At 42.7% G+C, this 18,348-nt stretch overlaps 1 protein-coding gene across 1 annotated transcript; it reads right to left on the bottom strand.

The window, feature by feature from the left end:
* Positions 1–10,208: 10,208 nt before the first annotated feature.
* Positions 10,209–17,849, bottom strand: LOC124031790 (microtubule-associated protein RP/EB family member 1-like). Its single transcript, XM_046343456.1, has 7 exons — positions 17,306–17,849; positions 16,482–16,605; positions 16,135–16,280; positions 12,826–13,018; positions 12,410–12,519; positions 12,129–12,281; positions 10,209–11,697 (listed from the first exon to the last, which is right to left on the bottom strand). The coding sequence occupies exons 2-7, from the start codon at positions 16,600–16,602 to the stop codon at positions 11,647–11,649; spliced, it is 774 nt and encodes a 257-aa protein (XP_046199412.1). The 5' UTR covers positions 16,603–16,605; positions 17,306–17,849; the 3' UTR covers positions 10,209–11,646.
* Between the last annotated feature and the right edge of the window lie 499 nt (positions 17,850–18,348).

Here is an 18,348-nt window from a genome sequence, read left to right on the forward strand (position 1 = left end):
AGACCAAGGTAATACAACTAGGCAATAGAGTAGTATAATGAAGGCTGTTGAGAGGGAAATTAAGGTGTACGTGGTCTAATGGAAGTAAGAGCTCTACTGCACTCAGTCAGTCCATCTTCTCTCCTCCCTGCCATGCATTAGCATCTCCATCCTGTTCATTATCTAGGTTGAAGATGACAACAGGATTCTCATATCTCAAGCCGACCACAACAGTGGTAGGCTTGATTACCAACAACGACGAGACGGCCTACAGGGAGGAGGTGAGGGCCCTCGGAGTGTGGTGTCAGGAAAATAACCTCACACTCAACGTCAACAAAACTAAGGAGATGATTGTGGACTTCAGGAAACAGCAGAGGGAACACCCCCCTATCCACATCGATGGAACAGTAGTGGAGAGGGTAGTAAGTTAAGTTCCTTGGCGTACACATCACAGACTAACTGAATTGGTCCACCCACACAGACAGCATCGTGAAGAAGGCGCAGCAGCGCCTCTTCAACCTCAGGAGGCTGAATAAATTTGGCTTGTTGCCAAAAGCACTCACAAACTTCTACAGATGCACAATCGAGAGCATCGCCGCCTGGTACGGCAACAGCTCCGCCCACAACCGTAAGGCTCTCCAGAGGGTAGTGAGGTCTGCACAACGCATCACCGGGGGCAAACTACCTGCCCTCCAGGACACCTACACCACCCGATGTCACAGGAAGGCCATAAAGATCATCAAGGACAGCAACCACCCGAGCCACTGCCTGTTCACCCCGCTATCATCCAGAAGGCGAGGTCAGTACAGGTGCATCAAAGCTGGGACCGAGAGACTGAAAAACAGCTTCTATCTCAAGGCCATCAGACTGTTAAACAGCCACCACTAACATTGAGTGGCTGCTGCCAACACACTGACTCAACTCCAGCCACTTTAAAAATGGGAATTGATGGGAAATGATGTAATATACATCACTAGCCACTTTAAACAATGCTACCTAATATAATGTTTACATACCCTACATTATTCATCTCATATGTATACGTATATACTGTACTCTATATCATCTACTGCATCCTTATGTAATACATGTATCACTAGCCACTAACTATGCCACTTTGTTTACATACTCATCTCATATGTATATACTGCACTCAATACCATCTACTGTATCTTGCCTATGCCGCTCTGTACCATCACTCATTCATATATCTTTATGTACATATTCTTTATCCCCTTACACTTGTGTCTATAAGGTAGTAGTTTTTGGAATTGTTAGCTAGATTACTTGTTGGTTATTACTGCATTGTCGGAACTAGAAGCACAAGCATTTCGCTACATTCGCACTAACATCTGCTAACCATGTGTATGTGACAAATACATTTTGATTTGATATCTCTTTGCAACAATGGGACCAGCTATGCTAGTTAGCAACGGTGCTGGTAGTTTGCAAGGGTGCTGGTCCCAGATTTGTGACAGCATGGTCTTAACCTGTATATTTTCAACCTAGTTCCGTATGTATTAGTCAGTGATAGGGGATACGTCCCTTTCTTTTGACAACTCTCTTCTATTTCCTTCCTCTCCAACAGGCGAACAAAGAGCCAAAAATAGTTTCGCTACCAAAGGAGATGTAAAGCTGTCGACTATTATAACAATGGATAGCTTTATCACTGACGTTAAATCCTTTACACCATCTCTGCTAGACTCTGTGGAGCAGGAGAGAGGTCCACCCAAATCTCCACCACAGTCCTAATGATCTACTGATCATATCAGTTTGCAAACAATGTAATATATATACACACACACACACACACACACACATATAAATGATTGAGTTAATAAAGCCACATACAAACATGGTCTCTTTTTGTTGTCTTGAGTAAGCAGCTCCAAAATGCAGGTGTTTCAGCCTTGTTCAGTGCTTTCTGTGGTGGCGGGGCAAGCCAGCATAAAATACAGAGCGTTGCGCTGTGATTGGCCCAGTGTTCTGTCAGTCATGGGGACACTACGTAACCAGCAAGTCTAAGGGTAGACTTAAAAAAGTCTAGACCCTTGGGTGCTGCCATAGAGTTAATTAGACATGCCCATCCAAGAAGGCTAAAGGTAATTGGACACAGATAAAATTACATCAAATCACATATCTACAGTAGCTTTGATTGGACTGATCATGTCAACATCATACTTTCAAAATCTTAGCTAGCAGTCATCATGAATCAAGTCGACAATCTACTGACAAATCCTTTTTAATCCTTGTCAGGGGCGGCAGGGTAGCCTAGTGGTTAGAGCGTTGGACAAGTAACTGGAAGGTTGCAAGTTCAAACCCCCGAGCTGACAAGGGGGTTTGAACAATGTACAAATCTGTTGTTCTGCTCCTGAACAGGCAGTTAACCCACTGTTCCTAGGCCATCATTGAAAATAAGAATGTGTTCTTAACTGACTTGCCTAGTTAAATAAAGATACAATTAAATATGAAGAGAAATTATAGATAAAACATGTAGGTGCTCATTGGCCAAGACATCTGGGAACTTTCATCCAATTGTAAATCAGGAACTCAGGCCTCTTTCTAGAGCTACTACCTAAAGATCACAGACGTCATCATGCTTCATTTTTTTTTGCCCCACCAAGATTTACATGCTAAAAATTACCACTGCTAAAATAGGTGTCCTGACTGTCAAGGAACTAAATGTCCAATCTGGCCCTCATACCATCATGGCCAACTAATCATCCAATTGGTAAAGTAAGGGTAACATTTTTGGGGCAATTGCTACTATCAAATCTGGTCTGAGGCATGGACACATCTCCGAACAGAGTGCCGGATATAATTTGTAAACTGAGTGTAAACCGATTCAACAACAGGTTAACATTTTCGGTCAGTCAGACGACTACCAGCAGGTGGTCCCTAAAACACACCGCGCAGACAGCAAGCGAACGAACGGTGAACAAATGCTTCAAGTGGTCCAACTAATGGGGGACAAACAGAGGAGGAAGGTCATAAGTCAAAACCTGGTACAGTTGACCCAGAACCATATACCTATCTTATACCTGTACAATCACAGATCTACAGTACCAGTCAAAAGTTTGGACACACCTGTCATTCAAGGGTTTTCTTTATTTGTACTATTTTCTACATTGTAGAATAATAGTGAAGACATCAACATTATGAAATAACACACATGGAATCATGTAGTAACCAAAAAAAATTGTTTATTTTGTATTTGTATTTATTTTGTATTTGAGATTCTTCAAAGGAGCCATCCTTTGCCTTGATGACAGCTTTGCACACTCTTGGCATTCCCTCAACCAGTTTCATGAGGTAGTCACCTGGAATGCATTTCAATTAACAGGTGTGCCTTGTTAAAAGTTAATTTTATAATTTCTTTCCTTCTTAATGCGTTTGAGCCAATCAGTTCTATTGTGACAAGGTATGTGTGGTATACAGAAGATTGCCCTATTTGGTAAAAGACCAAGTCCATATTATGGCAAGAACAGCTCAAACAAGCTAAGAGAAATGGCAGTCCATCATTACTTCAAGAATTCTGAAAGTTTCTTTGTCACGCCCTGACCTTAGTTATCTTGTTTTCTTTATTATTTGGTTCGGTCAGGATGTGACAAGGGTGGTAAGTTTAGTTTTTGTATTGTCTAGGGGGTTTTGTATGTCTAGGGGGTTTTCTAGTCTAGGGGTTTATATGTCTATGGTTGCCTGAATTGGTTCTCAATCAGAGGCAGCTGTTTATCGTTGTCTCTGATTGGGAACCATATTTAGGTAGCCATATTCCTTGGTTTATCTGTGGGCTATTGTCTATTTATAGTTGCATGTCAGCGTTAGTTGTTAATAGCGTCACATTCGTTTTGTTCAAGTGTTCTTCGTTAAATAAATAAGAGGAATGTATTCTCATCACGCTGCGCCTTGGTCTCCTCGTTACAACGAACGTGACATTCTGCAAATGCAGTCGCAAAAACCATCAAGCTCTATGATGAAACTGGCTCTCATGAGGACCGCCACAGGAAAGCAAGACCCAGAGTCACCTCTGCTGAGTTACCAGCTTCAGAAATTACAGCCCAAATAAATGCTTCACAGAGTTCAAGTAACAGACACATCTCAACATCAACTGTTCAGAGGACACTGTGTGAATCAGGCCTTCATGGTTGAATTGCTGCAGAGAAACCAATACTAAAGAACACCAATAAGAAGAAGAGACTTGCTTGGGCCAAGAAACACAAGCAATAGACATTAAATCGGTCCTAAATCTGGTCCAAATTTGAGATTTTTGGTTCCAACCGCCGGGTCTTTGTGAGACGCAGAGTAGGTGAACGGATGATCTCCGCATATGTAGCTCCCACCGTGAAGCATGGAAGAGGAGGTTGGATGGTGCTTTGCTGGTGACATTGTCTGTGATTTATTTAGAAATCAAGGCACACTTAACCAGCATGGCTACCACAGCATTCTGCAGCGATACGCCATCCCATCTGGTTTGCACTTATTGGCACTATCATTTGTTTTGACCCAACACACCTCCAGGCTGTGTAAGGGCAATTTGACCAAGAAGGAGAGTGATGGAGTCCTGCATCAAATGACCTGGCCTCCACAGTCACCTGACCTCAACCCAATCGAGATGGTTTGGGATGAGTTGTACCACAGAGTGAAGGAAAAGCAGCCAACAAGTGCTCAGCATATGTGGGAACTCCTTCAAGACTTTTGGAAAAGCGTTCAAGGTGAAGCTGGTTTAGAGAATGCCAGCTGTGAAACGTTGTCATCAAGGCAAATGGTGGCTACTTTGAAGACTCTAAAACATCAAATGTTTTGATTTGTTTAACACTTTATTGGTTACTGCATGATTCTATGTGTTACTTCATAGTTTTGATGTCTTCACTATTATTCTACAATGTAGAAAATCATAAAAATAAAGAAAAACCATTGAATGAGTGGGTGTGTCTGAACTTTTGACCGGTACTGTACATGGCTAGGAAGGAGGGGCTTGGAATTATGATACATTATGATACGTTACATGCTGTTTATAGACACCTGGCTGGCGCTTATGCCGATTGGATCACATTACTGAGATGGCATCCAATACAAGATTCAGAGGGTTGAGAGATGTTGCAACATGAGATGTTGCTAATCTCAGCCAGGCTTTACAGAAGCACAGAGGTTAATTGAGAGACCATGGATAGACGCGAGGTAATGCGCCTGACAACTGCGTCCACAGTGGCCCACCCTACTCAAGCAGTTGCTAAGTGTGGCGCCCCCTGTCCCCCACGGAGCTAAACTACGTCGTCTGATTTATTGCCATGACAGGTGTCATAGTGGCCCACTTTAGAATAGACTAGTTGGTGACGGGACATCCATCCATTCTTCTCTATGGAAGCGCAGCATTGACTCAGCTAATATTTTCATCCTACCCCGCAATGCGCTGAATTCCTCTCTCCTCACTCAGTCCAACCCCAAAAGTGAAGTGTTCTGGTGTTTACACACAAGCGCTAACACACACACACACACACACACACACACACACACACACACACACACACACACACACACACACACACACACACACACACACACACACACACACGTGTCAGTTTGAACCTCTCGCTCCAGTAGTTGAGGATGCCATCTCGGCAGATGGACAGGTAGCATCCCAGCTCGGTGCGGGTTTTGGGCACGGCCCTGCCCTGACCCCTGTTCCTCTCCGCCTGGGGTGTCTGGAAGGGGTAGAACTGCAGCCGGACGATGGGCTCACTGTGGGCACTGCAGAGAACCAGACAGAGAAACCCCACAGACCACCAAGAAATCAGTCAAAGAACAAAACCTGTGTGTGGATTATGTGTTGGACATTTAGGAATCAGAATATTTTTTGTTGGTCAAAATCCGTACCTGAGCAAATGTGGCAAGCTGCAATATTTTTAAAGACCTATTCCACGATGATTCAATTGGATTATTTTAGCCATTCTGTATTGATATTTATAGACTGTGCCTGTATCCATGTCTCCTATAGTCAGAAAATAGAACCCAGGCCTAAATGCTGGTGATCTGATTAGTTTTCACCATGCAGGGTTTCTTAGACACATGGGGCATACATTGTCTGGCTACCCATCCACGTCGCTCCGGCCAAACGCCACGCCCACTGACGTCACTTCTCCACGATGAATGTATGTAGCGACAGTGGAATTAAGTTCAGTATGAGTCGTCAGGTAGGAGCCGACCCACAGAGTAATCTACTCCCATTACACAGTAAGTAAGAAGAGTAGCAGCGATGTGTCATCCACAGACATGAGTCCCTGACAGACAGACGGGGGAATATATGCCTGCATACACACACCAGACACAAACAGGAGAGAGAGAGAGAGCGAGAGAATATACATTTCAGAATGCAAAGTAAAAAGTGGGAGTTAGAGTTCTTGGGAGATTCCCGGCCAAAATCCTCAGCCTCTTTGAATTATCGACATGTAAAACAAGAAATGGATTGTTAGATGCAAATAATCTCTTTCACTCTCTCCACATACATATAAATGGGAAGTAGTCATCATGTCATAGCCAACCACAATGGGAATCATCCATGTCTATCTGTGAGCCTCTTTTGTCTCACATAAAGCAGTAGCATCCTATCGTTCTCCGGTCTCCCCAGGGATCCAAGGGACGGCACCATACCATGACAATACACCTAACCCAGGGTTGTATTCACAGACTAAAACTGGGATGGACTAGTTTTCTATTGCAAAACGTTTGGCCACGGTGTGCCCTAATGAATAGAACCCAGGTGAGCGACCACTAATACAGGGACGACCCTACAGGCAGACAGGCAGGCTCACATCATGAGCTAAATGTACTTTATGTTCAAAGCCAAATCTGAAACGGCACCCTATTCCCCATGAGTGATATGCTTGTCATGTTGAGCATCAAGGTTCTCCAAAGAGTCTAATGATCCATGGGTTTCATGAGCAAGCTGCCTGTGGATGTATTCATATAAGATAGAAGACAGTAAAATCATGGGTGAGGAATGATGAATCATTCAAATTATTCCATGTGAAACAGGAACAATGGGATCATGTATTATTCAAATAAGTCCCTGTGGACATTGCATTCCAGTCTAGTCGAGTAGAAGTCTGGCCTGTATCAGTGTGTGTGTGTGTGTGAGTAGTCCTTCAGTCTTTTCAGATAGGAGATTCCCACCACAGTCTTCCTCGGTGTCTCAGCACACAGACACCTCCTGGTCTAGCCCTCTGTCTAGTAACAGGGTAGGGATGCTCATAAAATAATCATTCTGGGTGGCAGCTGGGGGTTTGAGTCAGAGGGGGCTCACTGTCTTATGAGGGACACAAGTGGCGTTCTATGGGACACGCCCACACAAGCATGTCAAAAGCCTGGGGACAGAAGGATTTTAAACTCTATTTATCCCTGTAATTCTAATTACCCACCCATTAACCCCTGCCCTGAGCAATAAAATAGACAACAGCCTTTTCCAGGGTCCTCAAAACTACCAGCTTGGCCAGACAGACATCCACTTAGTCCACACCACTGTCACAGTTGGTGTCCACCTTCATGAAGATGAGACCACATCTTCATCGTCAATATCACCCATCATCTTCTTGATAGCCACGAGAAACTCATCCATATATAATCCTTTGAGAGAGGGAGAGAAAGACAGAGGTGGGCAGAGAGAGAGAGAGAGAGAGAGAGAGAGAGAGAGAAAGAGAAAGAGAAAAGAGAGGCATTAGGATAATATAAGAGAGGGGTATAGGTGCAATCTATGTAAGGTTTTCAACAATGGAGTTTCACAGAAAATGATTGGCATTCCAGAAAAGCCAATGCCACAGCAGTGGAATTCCAATCTGAAAGCTTCACCTGCTAGTCCAACCACTAGGCTACCCTGCTCTAACCACTAGGCTACCCTGCCGCCCCAGGATAAAAAAGAAACAGCCAACAGAAAACATTTACATGGAAATACTGTTTTATTGTTTGTAAGAAACTTGATTCAGCAAATAGGATTTAAGAAGCAAATTTAGAAAAAATAATGAATTTCCCATTGAAGAGCAGGAGAGAGAAAGCAAAAAAACAAAAAAGGTGGCACAAGGCCCACAGTGTACAAGAATGTCAGCACAGATTGGTGAGAATGTCACAGTGATCTGTTGCACCCTCAAAACATATGGGCTGCTTACAGTGTGTGCTGTGAGTAACATCCTTCCGATAACCACTCTATTCTAATCATTGAAAATATCAAAATAAACAACAACAAAAAACAAAAAAATGGGAATCAAAAGGCTAACAGAAAGTTGATCGAAGTTAGAGGTTAAGATTGGCAAAGGGTTAGATGAAGAGGCCATTGAGGGGTTGTCCCACTTGCATATAAAATGGACGTTTACAAAGACAATGAAAGCGTTCCAAGATGACTACTCTGCATGCCAGACCTCAGAACGCCTGGATAGGTGTTTAATATCAGCAAACCACATCATATGACATAGCAAACTGAAGCCCGACTGCGCAGACAATGACGTGGCACACAACCATTGGTTGATGCAATAAAACACCTTTAAATGGAGTCAGCCTGGAACAGACTAGTGTTTCTAAGATGTGTCTTGTCAAAACCCCTCAATATCAGCCATCAGACTTGTTTAGTCATCAAACCACAAGCTAGATGTGTTTCAAACAAGAGAATGTGAAGTTCTCAAACTTTCAAAGACTATATCACTCAAAGTTGTTGAAATCTTAGTGTGGCGATATTAACCAAAATTGCAGTTATTTTTCCGTTTTAAACAACTAATTGCCCGACATCGGTTCAATTATTTGAATTACATTTGGTTCATTTTTTTCTTCCTTTGATCTCAACGTGCACATTGCAGTTTCTCTATAAATAATAAATGTGGTAATCAACTACAATGATCCATTGCGCATAAACTTATCCAGTCTGTTTCTTTTAGAATGTGCGATCGTGAGGGATATAGCGCAGCATTTCTACCTGAAAATACATGCTCCAAGTGATTGATAGTTGGTATTCAGCGGTCAAAGTATGCCTTATTTACTTGGAATAACTACAAAATAGTGATTTTAGACAGCATATGCAGCAGAGCTGAAATTACTTGGAATGAAATGAAGTCATCAAATAAAACCAATGTAATATACACACACACAACGGAGATATTTCATTAAAGGAAAGTAATATGTTAATTAAGCAATAAGGCATGAGGGGGTGTGGTATATGGCCAATGGCTGAGGGCTGTTCTTAAGCAGACGCATCGTGGAGTGCCTGGATACAGCCCTTAGCTGTGGTATATTGACCATATACCACAAATGCCAGAGGTGCCCTATTGTTATTATAAACTGGTTACCATCGTAATTAGAGCAGTACAAATAGATGTTGTCATACCCGTGGTATACTGTCTGATATACCACAGCTGTCAGCCAATCACCAGTCAGGGCTCGAAATAACCAGTTTATAAGTGAGCAGTAAGCAGTAATGAGCAGTCACTACCATCATGGGACTTAATTGTTTTATTCTGTGTTACAGCATTCAACCCAAATAATCAAAACCGAAATCCGTGATTGTTTTCTATTAATCGAACCGACCCTCGAAAAGCACTAAATCGCTCAGCGCTATGGAATCTGCTGAAAAGGATGATCGTCACAATTAGTATCTCTGTGTATTAAATATACACGTTCATGTCCCAATACGTTCCGGAAGTGGTTATGCCAAAAAAGGTTGACACGTTGAATTAGGGTTGTGATCCTGATTAAGCAATAGACAAACGTAACAGAAAATGATAATTATGATACCTGACATGACATTCAAAGGGCCTGTTTTAGTGCCAGATAACTGAAGTACCCTGCAATGTTAAAATGTGTGCTGCTCCCATGTGGACTCCAAACCAAATGGGCAATTACCTAATCAGCATCAGAAAATCCCCATCCAGGAAAGCGAATGATGCCTCGCTAAACGCAACCGATTGATCCTATTGCTGCTCCCATTGTCGCATTGTTGTACAATTTAAAACATTATTTAACGAGCCCTGCTAGGAGGCAATACCTTGGACTAAACAGTTATGTATTGCTAATCATTATTAGTTTATTTCTATGAAGGTATTTCATTCCAACGGTGGGCGGCACCAGTTAGATTAAGTACACCAATAGGTTCATAACACATCAAGGAACCATCAACGGTATAAAAATGGCATTGGCTTTCGTATAACCGGAAGACTGAAAGTCTATATAATAGCTTAAAATACCCAAGCTTCTGCCAGATTCTCTACACATCTTTATTTCAGAGCAGCAGAGAGAGAAAAAAATTGATAAGAGCTTAAATTACAATACTTTAAATCGTATTACAAACACCTGCCAAAAAAAGAAGAGTACATCAAAGTCACATCTATGTAGGTTATTAATTTTTTTATTTTTTAAATATTTTTTTTACTCATTAAGAATAAAGCAATTCAAAAAAAATAATCTGATCTTCTAGCGCAGACTGGCAGTTCTATTTGCATATCAGCGTTTTGGGCCTCAGAACCTGTCACTGGTGCAGTTGCTACATGATCAAAACATACTCACAACTGGAGTATTAAAACATGCTACAGAACCAGGAGTATTCTGTTTGTTGAGTAAGTAGAAATGAGAAGAGAAAAAAAACCAGCAAAGTCACTCACCTTTCACATTCCCTAAGAGGATGAATTAGACACGAGAGGCTAAATCAAGTTAAAACTTCCATCCCCTGCCAACTGACAAATGATATATCGGGAGAAAAAAAGACAAAACAAAAAAAAACAAAGCAGGTAGTTTGGGATGGACTTGGGACCAGGGGAGTGTCTGGCATCCACAGTGCACATGCCTTCCAACAGCCAAGAGACAAACAAAACAGATAAATCACGCACAAAGTATTCCACCGTAAACTTGTAGTTCTAACATGTTTCTTCAGCATTAAATATTGTCATGTTATGAGCTGTCCTGTATCTTTTGAGAAAATAATGATAATAATAATATCCACTTTCCTGGAATAAAGAATAGCACTATTTAAAACAGGTTAATCTCCAAACTGGATGAGACCAAATAAAAAAAAATTGAAAATATGAGAGTTGTGGTTAGTGAAGAAAACTATTCTTCCACTATAAGTATACTAACCTTTCATTGAACCCATCTAAAACACTTTCTCTATTGAAATGATTCGGAAGTACATTTTCTCAGACCCATAAAACAATATACATGTGGGAAAGACTGATAATTTGGGAAACAAGTCAACTAAGAGTAATACAATGTACAAAAGTGAGTGCAGGTGCCAACAAACTTTTAACTCCAATTCCCAGAAGAGACAGAAAATTAGGGAAAATACCAAGAAAAAAAGCAGAATCTTAGACTGACAGTTCACTCTTCTGGACCCAAATAGAGAGCCAAAATAGTCGCCTTCTTCCAACATGATGCCAAGACCGACCCTGGCACATGCCAATAGGATGACCCGAAGAAGGGGCTTCAGAGGTACTTCACACTACTTATTTCAACTTGATCTGAGAGACAATTTTTTTGTTGTTGTTGTTGTCGATATAGTCTATTCAGAGACCAAGCAATGAATAACATGATCTGGATGTTTAGGGTGTGTTACGCAGGGTGAGGATGGGAGCTGTTGTAGCTGATTGAAGGGGCTGGGAGGGGGGGAGTAGTATTAAAAGTTGCACGGTCCAGTCTTGAACATTAGAATTCCTCGTGGTCCTCTGACTCAGCGTCCGGTATGACGAAGCCCTCCTGAAAGCACAGACAGATGGATAAAGAGAGTCGAAATACTCACATTTTGATCTAAACCTGACATGTGTCAAATACTTCTTTAAAAACACTTGCGCAGCGTTTGATTTGCCTGGTAGAGGCACAGATGGAATAGTGCCAAAAGTGCAAACCACACTAAATCAAGCGCACCAGTGTTTTGACATTTATTTGACTCAGATGAATGAGTTTCGAACAGACTGAACCAATCATGCGCGGCCTGATGGATGGAAACAGCAGTTTGTCCAAGCTGTATGATCGTACTTTAGCATTCCACTTGAGCTACATTACATGCCAATCCACGGATGGAATTTTAGAGGGCATCAGCAGTTGCTTGAACCAAAACACAGGCTTAAAATCTAAGAAAGCTAAAGTTGACCCACGAGGCTCTGCGTGTAAACGTTTACTAAACTCACGTCTGTGGCGTAGAGTATATCTACAATCCTCTGCAGTGTGGGGTCGCCCTCGCCTTCCTTCTCTTGGCAGATGAGCTCAATGTTCCTCAGTTTGCCAAAATAGAAGTCCCGCTCCTTCTCCATGTCCTGGATGGTGGACTTCAGTATATTCACCTGGGAGGGAAAGGGCAATAAGCATATCTTAACTTTTGCTACAACTTCAGCCAAACAATATGTGAATACAGCAATTGTTTATTCTAATACACGTCAAGGCACATGAATGGAAGGATGGATGACAGTACTTCCTGGATGAGTTCGGCCCGCTCCTCGTCACCTCCGCCAGCCCCTGGTCTTCGTGCCGAGCTGGGCGCCATTTTGGGTGCTACCTTGGCAACTGCTGCCCGCTGGGGTGCTGAGGGGAACAAGCAACTAATTAGAATGAGATGGGGAGAGGTTGTTATTGACAAGCTCAGTAGATTTCAATATGGAAAAAGTCATCTCTCGACTGCTTACAGCAGTCAGTTTCTCTCAGCGTTTCTATTCTCCCTCCAACCCAAAACAATTTGGTTTTCGTTGCTTTCGATTGACAATTTTAGTTCAAAAGGTCTCAAGATGTTGATTTTTGGGGCCTTTGTGCCCTGCCTGGAAAATTATCTAGGGGAACCTTCTCCTAAAAAAATAAAAATACAATCATGGCACAGGCTGAGCCACCACTCACCAGCATTGAGGATCTTCTTGGGTTTGTTGAGGGCAGACACGGCAGGGCTGGGCATGGTGTCTTGGCCCTGGCGAGCCTCCACAGGGTCGTACTCCTTCCCATCGTAGTTGGCATCAAAGAACTTCTTGAACCACTGCACATACTCAAAGTTGTCCTGGAACTTGCCTTTTATCAACTTGTCAACAGGGATGATCTAGAGAGGAACAAATAACCATGTTAGTGGATTCAACACCACAAAAATGGGTTAGATAAACACTAGTGGATGGCAATGCCAGACAGTTGATTTAGCCTAAACATGCATTGCAAAGGTAACTACCGTTAAATGCTGAATGAATATGGATAGAACACAGACTAGGAGGATCGTCTGAGCCGTTGAATTGCGACTCCACCTTGTCCCTGTACTGGCAATCAAACAAGCAAAATGCCAGTTCAGGGAATTCAACGGCTCAGACACCAGACGTAAGTGGCAGGATCTACAGGAAATCGCACACACTACAAAAAGAAATCCAGCCATGTCACGGAGACCGACGTCACGCTTCCAGACAAACTAAACACCTTATTTGCCCGCTTTGAGGATAATACTGTGCCACCGTCGCAGCCCGCTAACAAGAACTGCAACCTCCCCCTCTCCTTCGACATGGCTGACATGAGTAAAACATTTAAACTTGTTAACCGTCGCAAGGTTGCTGGCCCAGACGGCATCCCTAGCGACATCCTGAGAGCATGTGCAGACCAGCTGGATGGTGTGTTTACGGACATATTCAACCAATTCCTATCCCAGTCTGTTGTCCCCACATGCTTCAAGAACTCCACCTAACTGGCCACCCGAGACTCACTTCAATTTGTTTACCGCCCCAATAGGTCCACAGATGATGCAATCGCCATCACACTCCCCTATCCCATCTGGACAAAAGGAATACCTATGTAAGAATGCTGTCCATTGACCACAGCTCAGCATTCAACACCATAGTACCCTCCATGCTCCTCATCAAGCGGGAGGCCCTGGGTCTCAACCCCACCCTGTGCAATTGGGTCCTGGACTTTGACAGGCCCCCCAAGTGGTGAAGATAAGAAACAACATCTCCCCTTCGCTGACCCTCAACACTGGGGCCCTACAAGGGTGCGTGCTCAGCCCCCTCCTATACTCTCTGTTCACCCACGACTGCGTGGTCAACTCAAACATCAAGTTTGCAGACGACACAACAGTAGTGGGCCTTAACACCAACAATGACGAGACAGCCTACAGGGAGGAGGTGAGGGCACTCAGTGTGTGGTTTCAGGAAAACAACCATTCACTCAATGTCAACACAACAAAGGAGATGATTGTAGACTTCAGGAAACAGCAGAGGGAGCATCTCCCTATTGACATCAAAGGGACAGCAGTGGAGAAGGTGGAAAGTTATGTTCCTGGGCGTACACGTCACTAACTGAAATGATCCACACACAGAGTGTGGTGAAGGCACAATAGGGCCTCTTCAACCACAGGAGGCTGAAGAAATTTGTCTTGTCACCCAAAACCCTGACAAACCTTTACAAATGCACAATCGAGAGCATCCTGTCAGGCTGTATCACAGCTTGGTACGGCACCTGCACCTCCCTCAACCGCAAGGCTCTCCAGAGGGTGGTGCTGTCTGCACAACACATCACCGGGGGCAAACTACCTGCCCTCCATGTCACTGACAACAGCCGATGTCACAGGAAGGCAGAAAAGATCATCAAGGACATCAACCACCCGAGCCACTGCCGTTTCACACCGCTATCAACCAGAAGGCGAGGTCAGTACAGGTGCATCAAAGATGGGAACGAGAGATCGAAAAACAGCTTCTATCTCAAGGCCATCAGACTGCTAAACAGCAATCACTAACTCAGAGAGGCTGTTGCCTAAATTAAGACCCAATCACTGGCCATTTTAACTTAATAAATGGATAGTCACTTTATACAATGCACTTTAAATAATGCCACTCTAATAATGTTTACATATCTTACATTACTCATATCACATGTATATACTGTGTTTCATACCATCTACTGCACCTTGTCTATGCAGTTCGGCCATCTCTCATACATATACTTACAAGTACATATTCTCATTCACCCCTTTAGATTTGTGTGTATTAGATAGATGTTGGGGAATTGTTAAATATTACTGCACTGTCGGAACAGAAGCATTTCATTAACCTCTGCATGTGACAAATAACATTTTATTTGAGGGACTTCGTCATGACACTTGAAGGGAGAAAATCCAGACTCAATTTTTTGCTCTCCATCTCACACACTCAATTGTGCAGAAGCCAACAAATACACCATCCAACTACTGGCTGAGAACTAACGACTAACTAACAGAGAGGAGTCTGTATAGGATGCCAACAGTCCCCTCTCTTCTGGCACAGGAAAGTAAATATCAGTGAGCCACAGTAGACAGAGGCCATGCTAGCTCAGCAGGAAACAATTAGCAAGTAGTGCCAGAGAAGTATAAAGCAGGGAACTGTACAGTTTAAAAACAAAACGGAAGCAAACAGGAAAAAAACGGGGCGGGACCTACCCGAATTTCTCCAATAGAAACTCGTTTGCATTTTCCGTTTGGAGTAAATGGTTTGTGCAAAACGTTTTTCAACAGAATCGCCGTAATGATTACACACACACACTATGGGCAACTCAGATGCCTAAATCCAAATGAGAAGCCAAAGATTAGGATATTAGGTTTAGAGAACATCTAAGAGACAAGTCGGCCATGTCTTTCGGTTGTATGAATTCCTGTACGCACTTGGTGGTGATATTGAAATGGTTAATATATTGCAAGACAACACATGGTAAAGACAGGAAGCAAAAGGATTAATAGATACATATGCTTCAAAAGCAACCGGTTCAACAGATGAAAAAACAAATATACGTAGCCTGGCAAATAGGTACATCACTGGATGTGGTCTAGAGAAGTGGCATTCAAAGTCACAGTTACGGGGGAACTGCAGTGGGGTCACCAAAATTATTATTTTTATACTAAGAGAACAGACTATTGTATGGGACAACAAAAAAACAAAATTTACTGAGGAAATTAGTTTATTTTCCTTTTGATAAGAGATTAAAATGCAATGATTTGAAGGTTATTTGTAGATGTAAAAATCCAAATGTATATATTTTATGGTTGTATTATTAGATTTGGGGTGTGGTTTTGGAGAAATTATTGGGGACAAATTGGTTCCCCATTAAATTCTGCTGGGGAAGAAAATGGAGTACCCGCTGAAAAAGTTTGAATACCACTGCTCTACAGCCTGGGCTATGCTGAGAGGGAAAATAGAATAGCCTACTTACTTTGTCAACACCCATTCTTTTGAAGCCAGCTTGCAAGATCTTGTAGTTGTGAATGAATTCGTGCTCTAGTTTTGCAGCAAATTTGACTTTCTTCAAAGGCACACAGCCGGGAAAAAGCATGTCCATGAACTGGCAGTAGGCCGCACCTTTAGAAGACAGACACACCAGGGGTCATCACAAATCCTATTGAACTATTCCTCTTTGATCACACAAAAGGAAATTAGGCTAAACCTTTAGGCTACATCAATTGTAGGATTTACTTTCATTTACTCAAGTATAAGCAATATCTGCCGTATGATGTAATGCAAGAACAAATGCATTTGTGCCATCCATACCCATCCACTCACCTGAACATAACAGCTCTATCTTGGTAAGGTTGATCTGTAACGATTCATTAATCCATGCAAGCATGTCATGACGACTCAAATTGTCACTGCACACTGAGGTTGAGTAAACGTTCACAGCCATGTTCTGTTGAAGCACAATGGAGAGATTTGTTTTCAAGTGTATGTCACGTTAGAAAAAGCACAAAGCACAAAGTTACTAGCTAGTAATCATGTCAGCGGCACAACAGGTGCCACCTAGCACTGGTTCAGTGGGGGACCATTCCTGAAATGAGGAGAAACGATCATTTCAGTTTTGCCTGATAAAATCAGTACTACTAGCTAGAGATTGTACCGTTTCTGACCTGTCTTGCATGCCAGATACCGTTAGTTAGCTAGGTAGGGTGGGCCTGAAAAGGCTAACAACAGTAGTCAGCTAGCCAGCTAACACCAAGGTAATCAGAGCCAGCATTAGCTTACTAGCTAGTTATAACACCACCAGCAAGCCTGCTAGTATGAGCTAAATAGCTAGCAAGGTAGCTAAGTTACTACATAGCTTTTGAACTAGCAAACGTTACTGTATCAACTTAGCGGACGATTGAATATTAGACATGCTAGCTAGTTATATTTTAATAGTTAGCTAACTGGTGAGTAAACTAACGTTAGCTAGTTAGACAACTGTCAGATGACTTATACTGGATGGCTAGCTACCAACATGTCCCCTGCCCAACTCAGAAGGCTAGCGTGCTACAGCTAGACTTCAACGACAGACGCATTCAAGCCTCCCCGCCTAGGCATCAACTATACAGCTAGCTAGCTAAATGCAAAATGGCAAACAAAATACTTACCTTGTTTTGGAATGGCTTTCAGAACTCTAGGTGTTGCTAATATATTAATTCAACGTAAACTGTTTCTCATATAAATACAGACGTCAATGTTTGCTACTCTTCTCTTCTCCTGGTAGCCAGTTCCGAGTTCAATAATGCCGGCGTCAGCGGGTTGATTCCTTTCAGCGCGACTGCGTGCGTCGAGATGAGGAGCAGCTTGGTCGGTGCTATCTGGAATCCTTGGGACGTCCTTACCACATCGAAGTAGACATTTAAAATGGTAGGGACGTCCCAAGGATTCTAAATAGCACTGATCGGAGCAGCTTGGGCGAGGCTAGACCTACAGTCATTGAGCTAGAACAGGGTTTCACAAACTCGGTGCACGTTTTTTTTTTGCCCTAGCACTACACAGCTACAACGCTGGGCTAGACTAGCGCTTTCTGTATCAACCAACCTTTATACATTATTATTACTACAGGCAACATACTAATTTGAAACACTGGCATCCAGGACCTCTATAACAGGCTGTGTTAGAGGAAGGCCCTAAAGATTCTCAAAGCCTCCAGCCACCCATGTTATAGACTGTTCTCCCTCCTACCGATCTGCATGGCAAGCAGGAACCAAGTCTCGAACCAACAGGACACTGAACAGCTTCTAACCCCAAGCCACAAAACTGCTAAATAGTTAACCAAATAGCTACCTGGACTATTTGCATTGACCCCAACCCCCCCCCGTGCACTAACTATTTTGACTCATATGCTGCTGCTACTGCTTATTATTTACCCTGTTACCTAGTCACTTTATCCTTACCTATATGTACATATCTACCTCAATTACCTCATACCCCTGTACATCAACTCAGCACTGGTACCCTGTGTATAGCCAAGTTATCATTACTCATTGTGTCATTTATTCCTCATGATATTATTTTTTATTTTTCTCTCTGATTTGTTGGTTAGTGCCTGTAAGTAAGTATTTCACTGTTAGTCTACACCTGTTGTTTATGAAGTATGTGACAAATATGATTTGAAACGCTTACTTTACACTTTACACCAGTGGCACAG

Source organism: Oncorhynchus gorbuscha, linkage group LG03 (genome assembly GCF_021184085.1).
Source record: "Oncorhynchus gorbuscha isolate QuinsamMale2020 ecotype Even-year linkage group LG03, OgorEven_v1.0, whole genome shotgun sequence".
Lineage (NCBI taxonomy): Eukaryota > Metazoa > Chordata > Actinopteri > Salmoniformes > Salmonidae > Oncorhynchus > Oncorhynchus gorbuscha.